The sequence below is a fragment of the Venturia canescens genome, chromosome 3 (genome assembly GCF_019457755.1).
Source record: "Venturia canescens isolate UGA chromosome 3, ASM1945775v1, whole genome shotgun sequence".
In the NCBI taxonomy this organism is placed as follows: domain Eukaryota; kingdom Metazoa; phylum Arthropoda; class Insecta; order Hymenoptera; family Ichneumonidae; genus Venturia; species Venturia canescens.
This window is the reverse complement of record NC_057423.1, coordinates 18,892,006-18,914,054: the sequence shown is the minus strand read 5'-3', so window position 1 is coordinate 18,914,054 and position 22,049 is coordinate 18,892,006. Positions and strand designations below refer to the sequence as shown.

General features: G+C 35.9%; 2 protein-coding genes across 2 annotated transcripts in view; one reads left to right on the top strand and one right to left on the bottom strand.

Annotated features, from left to right (window-relative positions):
• Positions 1–22,049, top strand: part of LOC122408437 (protein lin-11-like) — a 715,873-nt gene that overhangs the window by 486,591 nt on the left and 207,233 nt on the right. The window lies entirely within an intron of this gene.
• LOC122408457 (uncharacterized) lies at positions 17,420–19,465 on the bottom strand. The gene is made up of 2 exons (XM_043415253.1): positions 18,407–19,465; positions 17,420–18,187 (listed from the first exon to the last, which is right to left on the bottom strand). Exons 1-2 carry the CDS (start codon positions 19,463–19,465, stop codon positions 17,420–17,422), a joined length of 1,827 nt encoding a protein of 608 aa, XP_043271188.1.

Genomic DNA, 22,049 nt, shown 5'->3' with positions numbered 1-22,049 from the left:
TATTCGCTGTATATCAGTCATACAAACTTCAATACTATTTGAAAAGAAACACTTCAAAACTTGCTGAACCAAGTTCCATTACATATTACCATAATCAAAGATAAGGGGTGATCCGTAGCATATATATTTATCCACAGAAAGTTCAGAGTTCGCAGGTATCTGCTGCGGTTCAATGTATCTGCGCAATGAGCTTCGAAGACAGCAATTTCAAATCTATCCATAAATGAGCAACTGAAGACTTTTATAATCAATTTTTTACTTTATATATATGTTACGGTTAGAGTCAAAATGTAAAATGAATGGCACAGTATATAAATTGTATAGTTTGCAGATTTTCGTTCTATTTCAATGATCCGAATCTACAGCATTATAATAAAAAGTTGTCAAAAGTCGTGATGTTGCATTAAAATGACATAGCGCACATTGCATTCAGAAATTCTGTAAGTTTCTGGGGATGTTGGTAGGCATTATATTTGATCACATCCAAAACTGAGCAACTGTAGACTTATCGGAATGAATTTTTTTTAAAATAATTCCATATCTGTAGTTTGCAAAGTGGAAATACTCAACATACATGTCATTCCATAAGTTTTGTTATCAAAATTTGTGTTCACACACCGCATTCCGAAGATACGACTTTTCATATCATCAGCAAAAAAAGCATCCAAAGGCTTTCTGGAACAAGTTTCCAAATTTATCACTCGACAGACCTAATGGGAAAAGAATAACTACCCAGTATACCAAGACCAGAAATTTTTTTGAAAATCTGATTTACAAAATGTGCAATTCAAGATTATGGTTACAAACCTCTTGAATCATGTTACCACAATCATCATGAAGAAGGAGTAGAAAATCATAGGACACATATTAGGGAACGAATTAATAATATGTATCGATCCGCTGCAAAACTGATGGGGTGAAAACAAGGATCGGAGAGGGCAGAGCCAAACTGAATATCAAGCAAAATATGGGGATGTTTAAAAATAATGACGACAAAAGAAATAAATTGGAAAACATTTATTCAATTAAAGTTTCTAATATCATTCTAACAGTTGCGTGTATTTTTGTTCTATTTATTCGTATATATAACCTATGTACACATGATATATAACCACGCCACTGACAATATATTCGCACTGGACAATATTTCTCGTACTCTGGTTTAATTGAAGGATTATTTCAGTTAACACTTATTTCCAATCGAACGAAATAATGAAATCTTGAAAAGTTTCGTTGACATATATGCATCGCGCATTTTTTATATTCTTTTTCACACACACATCACAGACTACATTTACGCGGCCGCTTTAATACCGGTTTAATATATCACAAATAACAAAATAAATAGTAATATGCACTTCTTTAGATGACGAAAATTATTTTTTTAATGATCCTGCACGCACTTCGTAATCTCGAAACTCTGTTCATACGATCAAAAACTGACACATGGTTTGTACATATATATATGTATATCGGTCGAATTTATGACTGCTGTTACCAGCTGTGCTGCGCCGTTTGCTACGTTCTGCAGTTGACGTCAGATTTCCAATCATCAACAACTAATTTCTACAACCAATCACAACGTCTAAAAATGGATGTCGTCAGATCCAACGAATCAGAAACTCGAGAGCATCAAAGTGCCTTTGATGGTGTTTATAAATACAGACGCATAAATTCTTGAATGTGTTGGTAACTTTTGCATAATCTTGAGCCCGTGCAAAGTTTTTTCTCAGCAATTACAACACTGATCATGCTGATTTAGGGCGGAATCGAAAGAGAATTACTCAATTGGCTTAAACTTCAATTTTCAAGTTGCTAAATGGCTCCTGAGCTTCGTAATTTAATAAAATCACATGCCAATTTTACCCCCACCACGGCGAATCGTTTTATATTCAGAGAAAGTATAGTCTCGGCGAGAGTCTCGGGCCAGCAGACGACAGGGCTGTCAATGTACTTGTCCCGAGACTCTACCGAGTCTCTTGATATAGATTTTTGAAATTTGAAGGGTTCATTCAATGGTATTCAACTCTATGGTAGAATTTTTTAACTCTGATATTTCGGGTTTATTCGGTGTAAATCTACTTCAAAGGAAACCATGTGCATGGTCTCCACGATTCCAGAGGTTCCGTTTATCTGCGATCAAAAAACCATGGAGCATTTTGATTTGTAAAGCACTGGCTATCGCCTGAACGTACAGAATCATACAGAAATATTACAAATTGAAGGATTATTGAGCTATGCAACATTTTGGAAAATTTAAATCAGGTGTTTCAAAACGGACAAATCCTTCAATTTTTCATATTTCTGTATGACATTGATTCAGATGATAACCACTGCTTTATAAATCAAAACACTCCTTGGTTTTTTGATCTCAGATAAACCGATCCCCCGGAATCGTGGAGACTATGAAGAAACATATGGGTTTCTGTGGAATAGCATTATACCGAATCTACCAGAGATATCAGAGTTAAGATTTCTACTATAGAGTTGAGATTCCATTGAATGAACCGTTCAAATTTCAAAAGTCTATATTTTTTTCCTTGCCGCAAAAAAATCGCGAAAAAACTCCACAAAATCCGGCTCCCACACGGGGTGACCCTCTTATATTGGATTTCATTATTCCAATCGATCAATATTGCGTTATCTGAAAAAAAGATTCGAGCGCCTTAGTCGTTGAAATCCTGTCGTTATTTAACGACTTAATCTCAACATTGAAATTTATAATTCGTTACAATTTTTTGAATTTTTAAATATATTAGCCGTAATTTGATTAAAAAATTTTTGGTCCCTTTTTTTCGATATCTCTTTCGACGAGGTAGGGAATAATTTTAATTAAAAATTTTTTCAATAAATGTCGTTTCGCAAGTACACTCTGATGGGAGATAATCGTTACCTAACATGAAGATTTCGGTTTTCCCATATCCTGTGAAAATTTTTCAAGTTCACAGTGCACAAAAAGTAATCAAATCAAATCATAAGTCACAGCACGATTGCTGTAGAAAAATTGGAGACAAGTACATTTATGTTTTATGTCACCTGGACAGTAGACAGCAATTTGAATGAAAAGTGATGGGCCGGACAAGTACTTTTAGCACATATTTAAACATAATTTGTACCGATACGAAATCGACGTCGAATATTGTGTATACCAGGGGATCCTGAAAGTCTGAGTAGAATCGATTTTCTTCTCAGACTTTCGATAGAGTAACAAATGACTTTTACCTTCGATGCGATTTTTTTTGGATTTGAACGTTTCTCAGAACAATTTCATATTGTGAAAAATTATGGATTATATACTAATAAAATACTTATCCTCCGATTGATGCCATAAATTGTAGTGCTGCCCATAACTCAGATAGTAACTTTTTTGATGCACTTGAACTTTCTCAAGTTCCGGGTGCTTCCCGTAAGAATGAATTTCTCACGTCCTATTTAAATTTTTTTTTTCCTTTACAATATAATTACAGATTTGTATTTTTTTTAATATAATATTTTTTCATGACTTGTGAAAGCTTTTCTTAATTGTTTTGTTGAAATTATTTACAGTTGGTTTCGTAATTTTTTTTACATACCATTATGTTTTGAATTTTTTTCACTCGTCATCCGATGTACTCGTCACTTTTGCATTTATTTGACCACGTTTTGTTCCTTTGAACCAAACGTTTTTCACGCATTACCATGATTTAACAGATTCATTTTTTTATTCATTGCGTTTGAAATGGTTTTTTTTAATAACCTTTAGTATTGCTCATTTGAAGCAAGTTTCGAGAGAACAGATCGAACAACTTCTTATAAATCATCATACATTTGTGTTTTGAACTACATGAGTGTCACATAGGGTTTCACTGAGACTACTGTCCAGGTGACATCAAACATAAATTCACTTGTCTCCAATTTTTTAACAGCATTCGTGCTGTTACTTATGGTTTTTCACACGGACCGTGACACCCGAATCCACGGTATTGCAGGCGGTGCAACTCTGGGTTGCTTCGGCATCGAATGTTATTCGATGCTCGTAGACGGTGTGAGAGGAATGATTCTCATGAGCGAGATTGGCTCGAACAAACAGAAAGTATTAACCAAAAAACCACTTGTTGCGAAGCCATATGCTGTGGCGGCAACACCAAATCGCTCCAATATCGAACGAGACTGTCAAAATAAACGTCATTATGACTCAAATCAGGCAAACTCTCTCTCGTCCTAGCACACGGAGGTAAAGAAGGTTACACAAGGTAAATATCGCTAGGAAGGTAATATACGCGCGTTCTAAACTAATATTCAATAATTACGTGATGCTGAGTCTGGTTCCGAACATCGCCCGATGAGTCGAGGGGCGTCAAAATGGGCCGTATATCCGGTCCACTGGTCGACATAATACGTACGAGTGACGGGGCAGAAATGTCACGTCACAATACATTTCAGTAAAGTGTGTGTGAGTTTTGAGTTCAGTAGCTTTACACGAACGATATGAAAATCAAGCACGAAACAATAAAAATAAGTGATTTTATAAAAATTTTAAAAGTACAATAATTGTAACACTTTTTTACTAGAGAAAGTAATCCTCTACGAAAAACCACAAGAATGCCATGTTTTTTATATACATATTCAAGTACACAGCTACTGAATATAATGTTATATGTCGAGATCTTTGAATTTCAACCCATAAATGACGTGACGACCGTTGCTGCAATACGGCACACACCGATAATTCATGACGTATCTTTCAACTTAATTGTTTTATACTCGATTTTTTAAGAATCTCAAAATAAAATAGCACTGTTTCTTCGTAAAAAAAAGTCTGAACTTTACGAAAAAAATATTCTAAAATATTTAAAAAATGGTACATTAGGAGAAAAAGCAATTTTAAAGTTATAATTGCTTTCCAGGATTTATCTCATCCCTGAGAATATTTAAAATATTTTTATCGAAAAGCTGAGGTTTTTTCACATAAAAATGACTACGTTTAGTGTTCCGAAAAATAATTCAGGAGTTCGATATCTCCAACACGAGAAGTTAACAATTGGAAATTTTCAAATTTTCAAACCTCTATAACTTAGTAAAGGCTACACAAAAAAATTTGAAAAAAATCACGGAAGGTCACAGTGAAACGTACTTTTTTCATTCAGGGCCGTAGATCTATGAAGCTAGAGTTGTAATTATCCAGGATCACGGTAGAAACACTTGAATTAACCCATTTTCCATTGGTGTTCGGCTGGGATTTGAACCCGGGACCCGTGGTACGAAAGCCCAAGCTCCAATCCATCGAACCACCTGCTCTTCCTCGCGTATAGCGGTGATTGCGCTATAAAACGCATCCGTCGAATCAGGTTACCGCGTCGACGCGCCATCTCAGCGTGTCACTTGCTAGAAAACTCATCGGTAAAATCACCGTTTGAAAACCTTCGTTTTTTTTGTTGTTTTTTTTTGGTTTTTTTTTTTGTTTTTTTTTTCCTATTTTTGGATTTTAGCTTATCATTTTCCGACTTTTCTCTTGAAGAAAAGAACCATTAGTGTTTTTTTTTGAAACAACAAAAAAAACGAAGGTTTTCAACGAATGCTCACCTCCACGTGGTGAAAACCGGGCAACGTTATATTCAGCAACGGCTAAGAGCATTCAAAAATTCTGAATTAGGAGAAGTATGGGCTAACTTTTCGTATTTCATAGTTGTAGAACAAAAAATCATGCGAAAAGTCAAGTTCTACGATAATAGGAATAAAATTTGCATATAAAACATTATTTGGGCCCTACAGGCCCTAATATTCATATCAGGCCCAATTTTGGGACCACCAACAGGGGAGCTCCGGGTAATGTGAAACTTACTTTTCATGAAATCTGAGTATTTTTTATGAAAAATCGTGATTTGGGCCTCACCGGACCCAAAATTTTATCGGGCCCCATTTTTGGGACCATCATTGAAAAGATCTCAACAAATAAAACAACTTTTGTACTTTTGATTTTTTTCCTGTGATGCATTCTTGATGAGTAAATACATGTAACGGGTTACGCGAATGACGTCGCATATAAACAACCGTCATATTTATTTTTTGAGACCGGAAAAAAATTTTCAACCACGTATGTCTCAAGAGCAACTATCGATGACCACGATAGGATAGTTCAAAGCATTATTTTACAGTTTTATCGGAGTGAAATTGACGTTTCGAAAAAAAATAGACCAGCAAAATTCACGTTTTTTGTTGAAAAACATTAAAAAACTATTGTTTAAACTGTTTTTCATGTCAATCTGATCGCGGATTCGGTTAGAGCGGATCTGAAAACATTAGGAAAGATGGATGCAATAATTTTTAGAATTTTTTTTCTATGCAAAATATTAGGCCACAACTAGCGAAGAATTTTGGTCAAGTCAGGCGTTGATAGGTTAACGCGGTATTGCAGCGCGTTAAAAAATTGTGAGCATTTGCTTGAATCAGCGTGTCAACACGCTATCGCAGTATGTTGACGCGCCTTGAGTATATAGTCAGCGCTTCGCCAGCACGCTACCTATAGCGATCTGAAAAAGCCCTTTCAACGCGCTAATCCAGCGCGTCGCAAATAGTCATAAGGGCAAGTGTTTTTTGATATATAAGATAGAAGTGTTGTGAAATTTCTGTTTATATAAAACTTCGAATTTACATTTATTTGTGACAAAATTTTGTTGCAATCTTTGTTCTTATTGTTAGTATTTTAAATTTTCAATGGGAGTTGCAAGAAAAAAACGATCGTCCATTATAACCTCACACGTTCTTTCCAAACAGAAATTTCATGTTGTGTAATTACACTAAAATAAAACACGCGTAATTGGTTGTATGTAATTGAATTCAAATATATTTTTAAAAACTTTGATCACGTACAAGTGTCTAATCCAATGTATTGTTGTCATATTTTCTTTCATTTAGTTTGGCTGGGCCCTTTGGTTCCTTTTCCATCTCCTTAGCTTACAGTGTATCCATACCGATTTCTATTCATTCTCTAGACAATATGTTTGTTGTGTGTATTTCTATTTTCTTCCATTGATTACAAAAACATAATTAAAAAAATCTATAACAAAAAGTTTCTATTACTTGTTTATACACCAAATTTTTAAAAAATCTGCACCAAGTCTTTTCTTTCTTTTCGTGAATGTGACACAATAACTTTCGAGAATGGGGTTCAGGAAATTTTGAAGTGTTTTTCCCCGTAGTATCAAAGTTTGTATTACTGGTATGCAGCGAGTACCTGCAATCTTTAAGATTTCCGTTAGGCGGCAGGTGTATGAATCATTTCACTTTGTGGTTCCAACTATTCCAACCGTTCCAATATGAATGGAGAAATTTATTGTTGAAATCTTCAAATGCTCATTTCTGAATAGGCCTGAAATTGCTGTCTTCGAAAGCCAAAACATAAATACATCAAACGATTTTGAGTTCTCTTCGCTTTTAAGTGTGCTATCTTTTTAAGGAAGTACCCTCGGTAAATCAATTAACAAACAGAAAATTATAAAAATTTGTAAAGATGTCAAAATCTTTCGAAAAATGAGTCAGTTAAAATTTTGTGACGTTTGGTTGACTTTCAAAAGAGATATCAATGATTTAATTTGAAGCAGTTAACACGAAGTCTTATGTGAATCTGTGATTCAGACGCACTTTTTAATTTATAACGTTGAAGTTAACAAACAGATTTTGACAAAATTTGGAGAAGATATAAACGAATGTCCAATGAACATTTTTCTTTTTGGAAAAGATGCAAAGCTTGCTTGTGTTCTAAGAAATGACTGGAAATAAGACAAGATTTTTGAGCAACACGCAAATGTGGCAACACCGCAGAATTGTAGGTTATGGCGCTTCATTCGAATATAAGTTACAGCGACACTTTCGAAACCGTCTGAACATGCGCAAATTGAGTGAACGATAGAAACACAGTATTGCAAAAAAAATATTATACATTTGTAACGAACATTTTGTGTGTTTCATGCATCAATTATTTTCGGAAACAATAAGAAATAGAAAATATGAAAAGAAGACACCGTAAATTTAATCATTTTCGAAGTTTTCTTTGAGGTTAGGGATGTTTCTTTTACGATACACACTTCGGATTTCTTTACCCACTGATGAAAAACGAAACACGCAGAAGCTGGGTTTCCTATACGCGACTATACGTAGATTCAATGCTTGTACATATGAGCACGTACACTAACCCAGGGGCTACGGTGTTGCCGAAATATATACTACGTTACCCATATTGAAGACTAAAACTCTCTGACTCACTACGTACCGAGGGTACTTCGTTAACTTCCGATTGCCCACAGGGCCAAAAGACGGGAGTTATGCGTTTCACTGCGATCAGTGGGTGGGGGATATTCTTTTGTTGCCAGTTTTCTCGAAAACGGTGATAGTTGTCTTAACCAATTTTGTGCTTGTCCTTCTGTGAGTGGCAGAGAGTGTTCTAAAGCAAATTTAATCAAAATCTATTGAATATTTTCCTTTTCAATTGATATTTACGCTATACTCAGTTTAAATATATCGTATCATATTCGACTATCAACTACTTCACGCTGTACTGGATCGCCTTTCATTCAGCTCTCAGCTATTAGCGATCCGCACTACCGATGGCGGCGCTCGTGTCCCACAGAAATATGGCGCTATTGAAGTGCAATTTTGACAAAAATTATGCATGATTTTTATTAGTTTTTTTTCCTAAATTATTTCTGGAATTAACGACACGAATGCAAAAAAAAATGCACCACTGATTTGTTACTCTTCCAATTTTTTTTTCTATTACTCAACCCATGAATCGAGACGTCTGCTGTTTGTTGTGGACACTGCATGTGAGACGGAGAATGCAAGCTGATGCGAAGCTAATAAACAAATTGGGAAACTTGACAAAAGAAAGGCTTATTGTGTGCAGGACACCGAATTGTCGGATATTCAGCTCACAGTGATGTTACAACATTGTGTCACATTTTTGGACATTTTTTCTCGAAGTACATGTTCAAAATATACAGTACTTATTAGGACAGTTAATCATTCATTTTTTTCTTACAAGGAAAGGTACTTTAGTGTCCGCCTCCGATTTTGATAATTTTTTTCTATGTTATAGTCCATCCAAAAATAAGAGACACGTATTTTTTTTTATCGGCCGAAAGTTATTTTTAAGGGGTGAAATCAACCCTCAAAGTTCGGCATGTTTTGCGTCTGGTAGAGTGTTTCATATAGAAGCACTCAACCGATCGAAACGAAACCAATTGCAAAATGTTTGGCATGTCAAATAACCCATATGACATGTCCATCTTCTTATGCACCCTTACGGCAAAGGGATGAACCACCCCCGAATGTTCAGAATTTTTTCGTATAACAAAAACTTACAATCCAATTTTAATAAAACAAACGCCATTTTGCAGAGCAAAAAAAAAATAAAACCGACGTGGTTTCGGGTTTTCCTCAGATCAAAAAAATTAAGGGGGTAAAACACCCTTAAAATATCAAATTTTGTTTTGAGCACTGGCCCCTTCCAGTTTTAGTATTCTTTTCATAGAATGTAGCTTATCAAAAAATAAGAAACACGTATTTTTTTTTATCGGCCGAAAGTTATTTTTAAGGGGTGAAATCAACCCCCAAAGTTGGGCATGTTTTGCATCTGGTAGAGTGTTTCATATGGAAGCACCCAACCGATCGAAATAAAACCCATTGCAAAATGTTCTGCATGTCAAATAACCTATATGACATGTCCAACTTCTTATGCACCCTTACTGCAAAGGGGTGAACCACCCCCGAATATTCAGAATTTTTTCGTGTAATAAAAACTTACAATCCAATTTTAATAAAACAAACGCCATTTTGCAGAGCAAAAAAAAATAAAATCGACGTGTTTTCGGGTTTTCCTCAGATCAAAAAAATTAAGGGGGTAAAACGCCCTTAAAATATCAAATTTTGTTTTGAGCACTGGCCTCTTCCAGTTTTAGTATTCTTTTCATAGAATGTAGCTTATCAAAAAATAAGAAACACGTATTTTTTTTATCGGCCGAAAGTTATTTTTAAGGGGTGAAATCAACCCCCAAAGTTGGGCATGTTTTGCATCTGGTAGAGTGTTTCATATGGAAGCACCCAACCGATCGAAACAAAACCCATTGCAAAATGTTCTGCATGTCAAATAACCTATATGACATGTCCAACTTCTTATGCACCCTTACTGCAAAGGGGTGAACCACCCCCGAATATTCAGAATTTTTTCGTGTAATAAAAACTTACAATCCAATTTTAATAAAACAAACGCCATTTTGCAGAGCAAAAAAAAATAAAATCGACGTGTTTTCGGGTTTTCCTCAGATCAAAAAAATTAAGGGGGTAAAACACCCTTAAAATATCAAATTTTGTTTTGAGCACTGGCCTCTTCCAGTTTTAGTATTCTTTTCATAGAATGTAGCTTATCAAAAAATAAGAAACACGTATTTTTTTTTATCGGCCGAAAGTTATTTTTAAGGGGTGAAATCAACCCCCAAAGTTGGGCATGTTTTGCATCTGGTAGAGTGTTTCATATGGAAGCACCCAACCGATCGAAACAAAACCCATTGCAAAATGTTCTGCATGTCAAATAACCTATATGACATGTCCAACTTCTTATGCACCCTTACTGCAAAGGGGTAAACCACTTCCGAATATTCAGAATTTTTTCGTATAATAAAAACTTACAATCCGATTTTAATAAAAGAAATGCCATTTTGCAGAACAAAAAAAATGGACGTGTTTTTTGGTTTTCCTCGGATCAAAAAAATTAAGGGGGTAATCTTGAATTTCACTTTGCGAATCGAAATGTTTACAATCCAATTCATATGGTTCCTTTATCATTGCGTATCGACCTATATGTTGAATAATATTTATTTCACATATTCATTGGCTGACATCATAATCGTATAGGGAATCGAATACTTTGACATGCTTTACGTGAGAAGTGTTAGTTTTCGTTCTATTTATATAAGTTTCTATTTTGAATGATTTACGAAAACAAAATAAAACTCAAATATCGAGAGCCGCATTGACAATTCCCCGCCCAGAAGGCAATCAAAGCTGACTCAAGCCTTGCCATATTCTTATCCATATAAAGAATCGCTATAGCGGCTCGTAGCCATGTATTCTTAAAAAAGCCAGCTCGCTCAGCCTAATGCTTGAGAGATATCCGAAAAAATAAAAAAATCTGTTTTTCTGATGATGTCAGATTAAGCCACCCACTCAAGATGAAGAAGCTAAAACTGACTTTATATTACTCCAGAAGTTTAGTTGCTGTTTGATTATTTATCTATCACTATCGTGTCCGCTATTGTGAATAACGTATTGTCATGAACATTTCTATCAACCCAATGAACGTAATAAGACTGTTGCTTCTTACATTTGAAGTAATGAACATTCCTGACAGTCCTGTTAACAATAATGAAGTGGAATTGAAAGAAAGTTTCGAGAGAATTCTGAAGGCTTCTATGGCAGAGTTTAATCGGTTAGAAATCGTGGAAGATACGACATTAGATTTTCAAGAACCGTTTAAAGATGTCATAGTAGAACCTGTAGAACGAAAACTAACACTTCTCACGTAAAACATGTCAAAGTATTCGATTCTCTATACGATTATGATGTCAGCCAATGAATATGTGAAATAAATATTATTCAACATATAAGTCGATACGCAATGATAAAGGAACCATATGAATTGAATGTCAATATTTCGATGCGCAAAGTGAAATTCAAGATTTTAGGACTGGTTTACCCCCTTAATTTTTTTGATCCGAGGAAAACCAAAAAACACGTCCATTTTTTTTTTTGCTCTGCAAAATGGCATTTCTTTTATTAAAATCGGATTGTAAGTTTTTATTATACGAAAAAATTCTGAATATTCGGGGGTGGTTCACCCCTTTGCAGTAAGGGTGCATAAGAAGTTGGACATGTCATATAGGTTATTTGACATGCAGAACATTTTGCAATGGGTTTTGTTTCGATCGGTTGAGTGCTTCCATATGAAACGCTCAACCAGATGCCAAACATGCCCAACTTTGAGGGTTGATTTCACCCCTTAAAAATAACTTTCGGCCGATAAAAAAAAATACGTGTCTCTTATTTTTGGATGGATTATAACATAGAAAAAAATTATCAAAATCAGAGGCGGACACTAAAGTACCTTTCCTTGTTAGAACAATTTAATAACGTCAAAGTTTGGAGTTACTAATAAAATACTTGTCCACTGATTGATATCATAAATTTTAGTGCTGCACGTTACTCAAGTGGTAACTTTTTTCAATTCATTAGAAAATACTTGGCCTCCAATTGATATAATAAATTTTAATGCTGCACGTAAATTAGATGGAATTTTTTTAAATTGATTTAGCTGTTCGAATCAAATAAGAAGAATGAGGCATCGATTTCCAAGTTTTTTTTTTATGGATGGAATTATCAGCAAACACGATACCATCAATATACTTGTCCCAACCTTTTTTTCCCTAGGGGATATTCTTTTTCACAAACATATCACAGACTATTAACGCCGCCGTTTTTATACCGGTTTAGTCATACTACAAGTTTTAACAAAATAACTATTAATATGCACTCCGTTAGACGACGAAAATTATTTTTAGTTATCCCGCACGCACTTCATAACATATCGTAAACACAACGTCATCATGACGTGAAACTTCGGCTGGTGACTTTCGAGCTCTCGAGCTCCTTAGCTTTCCGCCAATCTTCCTTGCTCTCTTTATTGAATGGCATTGGCCCAGAAATTTTCTCACCCTTTGTTGCAACCAAGGAGGTTACAACAAAATTTCTCTCACCGGGGATTGGTGATCATGGGGGCCAAGGGGCCTATGTCTGTAGCGGTCGGAGTACGCGTATACAGATACGTCAAATCCTGAATGTGATAGTAATTTTGCATATTCATAAGTCTATGCAAAGTTTTTTCTCAGAAATTACGACACCGATCATGCTGATTTTGGGCTCATTCGACAGAGAACTTCTTAATTAGCTGAAAGTTCAATTTTCAAAACCGTACGTAACTCATGCGCTTCGCAATTGAAGAAAATCACATGCCAATTTTACCCCCACCACCGCGAATCGTTTTATTCAGAGAAACTAAGTCTCGGCGCGAGCCTCTGGCCAGCAGACGACAGGGCTGTCAACAGATGACAGGGCTGTCAATGTACTTGTCCCGAGACTCTACCAAGTCTCTTGATATATAAATAAGTTGGCTCCTAGATAAAATCCTTCATTAAATACCTGATACGGTCGTTGAAAATGTAAAGGAACAACGTATCACGAGGAGAAGAAACAAGGAAAACAAAAAATTACTGTCGTTTTATTGAGATTTGATGTAAACATATATAAGAGTAATTCACCCTCTTAACTTAATTTGTGAGAAAAACGCAAAAACACGTATCTACTATTTTTTTGCCCTCTTCAAAATGGATTTAAGTTCATCGAAATAGGTGCACCACTTTTTTGTTTTAACGATTTTGTGAATTTCAAGCCCTATAACTTTTTTCCTATGCAACCCCCCGATATGAAACCAGTTGCATTTTTCATCGTTTATTATTAAGATAATTATCCATTTGGTTGCATTCTATTACCTCAGGTGAAAATAGGTGAAACCTGAAATGTACCCCTTGGAGGTCTCAACTTTAAAGGGTGATTTCAACCTCTAGAAACGTTTTTCCGCCGACAAAAAAAATACGTGTCTTTTAGATTTTGATGTAGAATAACATATTTAAATTTCATAAAAATCGAAGGACGTCAGCAGAGAACTTTTCCTTGTAAGTGGTATTTTACTCCTATGGTTAACTTTAATGTTTTTTTTATTTTAGTTTCTGAGTTGTTCCATAGGAATGTTTGTGCTCCATGTAACATAGATGGAAGCTTTTTCAATTCATTTAGTTATTGCTCCGTCAGAATAAAATTAGGAGGATGGGGCATCGGATTTTAAAATGTTTTCACGCAAGGTTTTCACTTCTTATCTTGGTTTATGATAAATGGAACAACAGCACTGTAAAGCTTGTCATCGAAAGCCCATTAACGAATAACTTTTCCTTAATGGGCTTCATCGTTTTTTTCCATTACTGTTTTCAAATTTTGTCATTTTGTTTTCAATGACTTTTTGCAAAGTTTTTGAAAACATCATGAATTCATGTGTCTCGACATTTCTACGTGATCTCAAATAATACCGTACGCTAATACCGGAACGCGTAGGAGTAACAGATATCAAAATTCTTGTATATAGAAAGGCTTATCCGCTACATTCAACAATATCTGACAAGAAAGCACATTAAGTGTTCAAAGGATTCCACTCTCGCGAGGGTCGATCTTAACTATCGATTGTGTGGTTGTGTGGCTCTTCTGAAGCAACAATCCACTCCCCCCCCCCTTTACACTTGCTTGTCATCTCTTCTGTGCTCTATCTTCCTTTTCTTCCTACATTCGCAGCTCGCGTAAAACCAAATAACTGTGTGTACCGTCTTGTCCATGCAAAACTTCTTCGTTATCGTTGGTGGCGTTGCTCGTTATCGTTCCGTAACGCTAACAACATTGCCACGGCATGGCACTCGCTCATATCCGCGATCTCGTTATCGCTTGTAATTGCTTTCCCATTCGTACGCTTGAACTACCTTTATACTTTTTTCTTTCGTTTCCCATCCATTTATATTCCTTATGATCATCACATTGGCTGAGCTGGATGCTACGTGATTTTGGTGTTACGTTGCGTGTATTTGCGTGGAACTATACGCGAGCTTACGTTGATTAAATCTTCATCGAGGCGTAGCTAGAGATTGCTAGAATCCCTGATCCCAAGAATTATAGGCGTTCACTGATTCGCATTCTTGCCATAATTATTCTGTCAATTATATCGTGGCATGTATTTTCACAGTATCTAGGTTTTGTTCTTTTATCTCTATCTGAACCATTCACGATTATTGTATACTTTGAATTATTTTTGTCCAGATCTCTTCATCTTTATTGATATGAAAATCCGAAGTTTTCAAATACTGAACTCCGAAGAAGATCTACAGAGTGGTAGAAAAATCAGAAACTTTGTTTCGTCATATACATTCTCAATGTAAAAGAAAATTGTGTACGTGGTATCCACGCATGACCGAAGTGAAACTTCTTGCATCAGGATGGTCCTTATTTGGGCTAATTTCAAAATTTCAATCGAACCAGGCGGAAAAATTTTGCAAATAAATGAAGAAAAAAAACACGCAAAACTTGGAGTCTGTAGGATAATGCGAAGTACTTCCACCAAAACAATGAATTTTCCTATTTAAAATTTCAATAGGAAATGGGACCTATTTTTTTTTCGCCAAGATATCTTTTTCGTTAAAAAATGTGTAATTTGGTACATGCTTTCCCCATAGTCATATTTATTTCACAGAAATTAGATCAATTCACAAGTATAAAACTTTCATTACCAACACACTATACTTCATGTCTCGCTCTTCAAGATTACAAAGATATAGCGACCTGAGGTCTACAATCTACACGTTCAAAGCAATGTGATTTTTTTAAATTGCCATCTGGGCGCTCCGAGAGCAGGGATTTTTTTGTTCTCCTAATCCCTGAGAACAGGGATTAGGCTCTCGCCGAGACTATCAAAAGACTCGGTAGAGTTCGGGACAAGTACATTGACAGCCCTGTCATCTGCTGGCCTGAGGCTCTCGCCGAGACTATACCAGAGAATATAGATTTACATGGAACAACAGGGCCCATGTTAGCTTTTGGCATGGAAACTGTAGTTCCACTCATGGGCTGTAGAGCGCGCAGCGACGTATCTATGTGTTTGACACATTCAAAGCGTCAGTTGACCGCCCCCCTCTTATATATCGCTGCTAAGGAAGCCATAGCATCCGAGAGATTACCGGTTCATATACTCATGTTGAAAGAAATTTTTTTTGCCCTAATTTTTTTTTTAATGATATTTATGAATATTTGGAAATTATATTGATAACTATAGCTCTTGCGACCACAGTTACTATTTCATAAAACTTCAACATATTAAGCGGCCCGGATAAGTCAGTAGCATTTTCTGCCGCTTAGGGATCAGAAGTTTATATGGTATAGTGGTTCGATGTCGCTCTCATAAGGTTGGAGATAGTAGTTCAAATCCAGATTGGTCGTGTTTTTTTTCCCATCAAAGACAGTTTTTTTTTAAATTATAGCCGAAACTAAACAAATTCAATTGATTTTGTTGAATGGTTGAATTATTGTTTTTGATTTTTTATGCAAAAAAATGACTGCAACATGTTAAATGTTTTAACAGCATTGAGACCCCAAGCGTGGGGTCCATAACTTATGGGTGCGAGCAAGAGGGCAATAGTACCCCAAGCATGGCTGAACGCTTGGGTACGAGAAAGCGCGCGCTATGACTCCAGCGTCAGTGTATGCGTGCTCACGTATATTGAACAGCGCCATGGTGGCCGGGGTCAGTACTAAGCGGATCCCAGCCAAATGCGCCCATATGGCCTGTTGTTCCATGTAAATCTATGTTCTCTGACTATACTTTCTCTGAATAAAACGATTCGCGGTAGTGGGGATAAAATTCGCTTGTGATTTTCTTAAATTACGAAATTCATGAGTTATGTACGGCTTTGAAAATTGAACTTTTGGCCTAATTAAGAAGTTCTCTGTCGAATGATCCCAAAATCAGCATGATCATGCAGTGTCGTAATTTCTGAGAAAAAACTTTGCACGGGCTTAAGATTATGCAAAAGTTACTAACACATTCAGGATTTGACGCATCTGTATACGCGTACTCTAGCCGCTACAAACATAGGCCCCTTGGCCTAGAGTTGCAAAAGGACGGTCATTTTCATGTCTGGTCAAATGACACTAAAATGACCGTCATTTGACGGTCTTGTGACGTCATTTTTTTTAAAGCGTTTTTTCAAAGTCAAAATGACCGTCTTTTTTTAACGTCAATTGACCGCGTCAAATGACGGAATTCGTCTACATAGTTGCAAAATGACCGTCATTTTTTGAACGGTCACGAATTGATCACAAATTTAGCTAATTGTTTTGATTATAATTTTATTTGAGAATGTTTTTATTTTAGTCGCGAGTCACAACACAAGAATAACGTAATAATTAAATTTTTATTATTCAATATCAATTTTGTCTGACATATTTTGTACATGTTTTTCGTTTTTTTTAAATTGTAATGATCTCACTCTCATATAAAGCCATCTCGACTAGTGCATATACATGTAATCAATTGTCAGTTTTCTTATATTATATTTCTGTATTTAATAGATTTTCTTATTGAAAACTTACACACGAATATATTTTATGCCAATATAATAAATATATTTAATTATATTCTTGTGTCAATTTTTCTATTTTTTTTTTCATTTACTTTAGTCAGTCTTTTTTTAAAGATAGGCATTTCCCTAACGGTGACTCGTTCTATGACTAGTTTGATTATTTAACAAACAGCATCCTCTTCTTCTTCTTCTTCTCGTAATTCCAAATTGGTTCCGGAATAAGAAGACTCGTCGTCGATGTCCGATACATTTTCTTCACGTTCGTTGTCGATTTTTTTCTCATTTTTTGGACGCAGAAGTTTTAAATTGTGAGCAATATAAGTTATCATTCCAGCGCGTTTGTTTGAAAGTCGGTTCCGTTTTGAAGAGTGGATCCACCCAAAAGTGCTGAACGATCGTTCCGTTGCAGCTGACGTTGCCGGTAAATTAAGTATAGCGACAGCAATTTTGCTGAGGTTCGTTGTGCCACACATGGCCTTCCACCATTTTTGTACGGAAGTTACACTAACAGCTCGACGTACGTGATCATGACTCCAAATTCCCGTATTCGTTGTAAATTCTGTTAATTCTTCGAAAAGTTTATCTTCATTGCATTTGAATTTATTCGCCAGTTCGAATATGAGAGCTGTCCCATTCACCGAATCCTCGTCGTTCAGATTACGCCCCTTCAAAGACGGATCGAGAATATTTGCAGCGAAATGAATGCGATTAATCGCCATACTTCGTCGTTTGTCGTATGAAGTAGACAGTTGAACTGTCTCAGAAAGTGACAATATACGTAGATCAGATTTTTCAAGCTCGTTAACAAAGTGAGTCTTCAGCTCGTGAAATGCTTCAGGAACTAGACTTAGTTTGGGATTGTCTCCCTCCAGTGTAGTGATCCATTTTCCAATGGGTTTCAGCAAAGTCAATATTTTGACCGTCAACAACTAAAAATCCTCTCCCAAAATAACATTTTTAGTGAGTGGTTTCAAGTGCCTATCTGCGTTTGGATGGATAGCCAACGCTTGAAGATTATGTTTATTATCCAATAAGCTTCGCAAACAAAAAATGAATTAACCGAATCTTGTCTTGCCCGGAAGTTTTAGAGTTGTCGAGATTTTATTGGAGTCTTGCTGTTGAATTTGAGTAAAAATCGCTGATAGCACGTGCTTGTCTTTAATTTCTTTGACAATCATCGTTGCATTTTTGGAGACTTTGTCAATTGACGGTAGAGACATCGCATCTTTAATCAATAGATTTAAAATGTGAGCAGAGCATCCGTAGAAAGTAATTTTATCTTCGTGATACTGGTCTTGAAGTATTCGCCAAGCACATTTCATTGACGCTGCATTATCCGTACAGACTCCAAGTAACTTAGTGGGACCGATGGCATCAATGACTTCGCTTATTTGCTTAGCAATGTATTCAGCAGTCTGAGAATTAGTCGTCGTTGTAATTGTTTTAAAAAAAACTGGTTCTGGAGTCGTAACAATGAAGTTGATAATCCCTTCGTTTCTGAGGTTTGACCATCCGTCACACTGTAATCCAACGAAATTGGCGGATTGAACTTTTTCATCCACTTCTCCTTTTACTTTATTGTACGATTCATCCAATAAAGAGTTCGAAATTTCATATCTCGACGGGAAATTGTACGACGGACGCAAAACTTTGAAAAAATCTTGCCAGAATACACTGTCGGTTATTCTCAGAGGGGTTCCTAAAGCATAAATTGCAGTAGCGAAGAGTTGATGAAGACGTTGTTCTTCATGTTTCGACATTTTGTCGCAGAATCTGGTCATGTTTGACCGCTTTACATTTTTTTCTTGCTGCGTTATCACTTTTATTTGAGAGACAGGTGCACTAGGCGCATGACCATCAGAAGTGTTTTGAATATCATCACCATTGGTATTCATAGTTGTCGTTATAGAATCAACATCAACATCAGACTCTGGAAAGGCATCTGTTGTCGGTTCACTATCGGAGGAACTTATTGAAGTGCGTCTTCTTTTTGATTTCTTTCTTGAACCTCCGGAGCTCTTACTTTTCAGGATGTTTTTAATCGACGTAGGGCAGTTCACACAAGAAAATTTCAGGTGCTGTGCCATACGTGTGACGTGGTATGCATAATTTTTACCACAATAATGGCATCTGTACACCTTCAGTTTTTTGTTCGGTACAAGTCCTTCGACGTTGAAAGCTTTTTGGATAATTTTTTTCAAATGCATGTTCCGGGTGTTAACCTAAACATAATAAATAAAGTACATATAATTATCTGTATCCTGTACCTATTATCTTGCAATAATGCTCTGCAAATATGTGGACAGGTAACAAATATTTGCGAAAATGTATAAAATCACTAACCTCTTTCTCTGTCCACCGGCGACCCTCAATACTATCTTGAACCTGTCGTGATTTTAAAATCGAAGTTTTTTTTCACTAGAAGCAAAATAATCTATTATTACAAAAATTAATAGTTCATAATTTATAATACGAGCAAAATTATTAACATATATACCTATTTTTGAAGCTCATTAAATTTTTTTATCAAAGTCGAAATTCGAAACTTCGCTAGTAGCCCACGCGCTTACGTCCACACTCACATCTCATCTAATAACTCATAACAGTCATAACCTAACCTTATTCATACTTCAAAAGGCGCGTTCGGCGAGTCACTATTTGCGCTAAAAATACCTGATATAGTAATACCATTCAATGATAGTTTTAGCGTTTGTAGCGCGAATAGCGACTCCCCGAACGCGCCTAAAGTCAAACAAACCGTTGTTACAACTCGAAATTCACGCGAAACAAACGGCGGTCATTTTAATGAATCGGTCACAAATCGGTCATTTTTTAGACGGTCATAAGACGATCATATGACGATCTCGTGACGGTCTAATGACGCGACTTCTGACGAACTCGCAACTCTACCTTGGCCCCCATGATCACCAATCCCTGGTGAGAAAAATTTTGCTGCAACCAATGAAGGGTGAGAGAATTTTTGGGCCAATGACATTCAATAAAAAGAGCAAGGAAGTTTGGCGGAAAGCTGAGGAGCTCGAGAGCTTGAAATCACTCGAAAGTCACCAGCCGAAGTTTCACGTCGTGTTGACGTTTGGGGTTATGATGTTAGGAAGTGCGTGCGGGAAAATAAAAATAATTTTCGCGTCATCTAACAAAGTGTATACTAATATTTATTTTGTTAAAACTTATGGTATACTAAGCCGGTATAAAAGCGGCCGCGTAAATGTAGACTGCGCGCGGTGCTTATGTCAACGAAACTTTTCAATATTTCATTATTTCGTTCGATTGGAAATAAGTGTCAACTGACAAGGAACATCACTTTGGTGTCCCCCTCCGATTTTCTTGAAACTGCTGTATGTGAAAGAGCATTCGAAAGTAAGAGACACGTATTTTTTTTTATCGGCGGAAAAACGGTTTTAAGGGGTGAAACCACCCTTGAAAGTAAGTCATGTCAGGGGGTGATTTTGCAGTTTCACCAGCAAGCACTCAACAGATTTTGATAAAACCAAAACCAAAATGTTTCTTATCTGAAGTGATGAAAAGTTCACCCTGTGCACGAAAAAAAAAAAAAAAAACAGGGGGTTAACCACCCTTACATTCTTATATTTCTCACGCCACAATGAAAAGGAACGAATATGATGGAATGAAACGGGTTCTATTTCCATGAAAACATGAAAATAAAGTTCACATGTTTTTGCATTTTTGCAAAATAGCAGTCTTAAGGGGGTAAACTACCCCTTTTTTGAATTTTCGTACTGTATGTGGCTTATTTCTGTTTTACATGTTTTTGCTGATTCGAAATATTATAATAATTTCGAATCAAGATTTTCTGAGGTATCAAAGTCAATACAAGACTCTGAAAGTGTGAATCTCCCCCACTCGATTTTCCTCTTTATTCGCTATTTCAAAATTTCTCCCTGCATTTCGTTCAATTTGGTTGCTCTGCATCGAAATTACGAATTCAATAATTTTAGGAACGTATAATGATCGTATTGACCTCAATCTTGGCGGGCAAGGGAAGGAGGAGGGGAGCCATTTGATATTTACTACGATTCAACTTTGAAGTCTGAATAAGTCTATGCTGTTGATCTTGTTTACTAACGAACATTTTTTAAATGAAACTTCAATACACATTAACAATTCATTAACCGTCTCATAGTATAGAATCGGATTTTATTAGATAAGTACATATATCGAAATAAAATATAATAAAACCTATCATTTCCAGCAATTATGGCTCATACGTTGTACAATAATGATATTCATCAAAAAAATGTTTCAAACACAAAGATTTTTTGCACCATGCACATTTTATAATCGCTATATTATTGCAACCAGGTATTTCACAGTGTGTTTTTGATTGACCGAACCCAAAATCAACAGGATTTTCGAAATATTCCGGTTTTTCCGTAATATAATTACTTTTAAACCATGAATATTTGAAAAGATTGATATAGCGTGGAGATGACAATTGATTGTGGGCCAAAGATTGCAGTTTGATTATATTATTCCTCAAATGTAAATTTATATCAGCATCCACTAATAGAACACTATCTGAAAAATGTCGTACAAAATTTTTCCATATCCTGAATCCAAATACATCAAGCGGTTGAATTTTTCCAGTTGTACCTTTTGGGATAATCATTGTGATGATTTTTTTATCATGAGGGGTGGCTTCACGTACAACTTTGGGGCAGTGTCCACTCCAGGAATCAATCAGTAATACATTGTCACTTCCAACATTCGGAAAAAAAACTTTTTCCATCCAAATTTTAAAATGATCTGTAA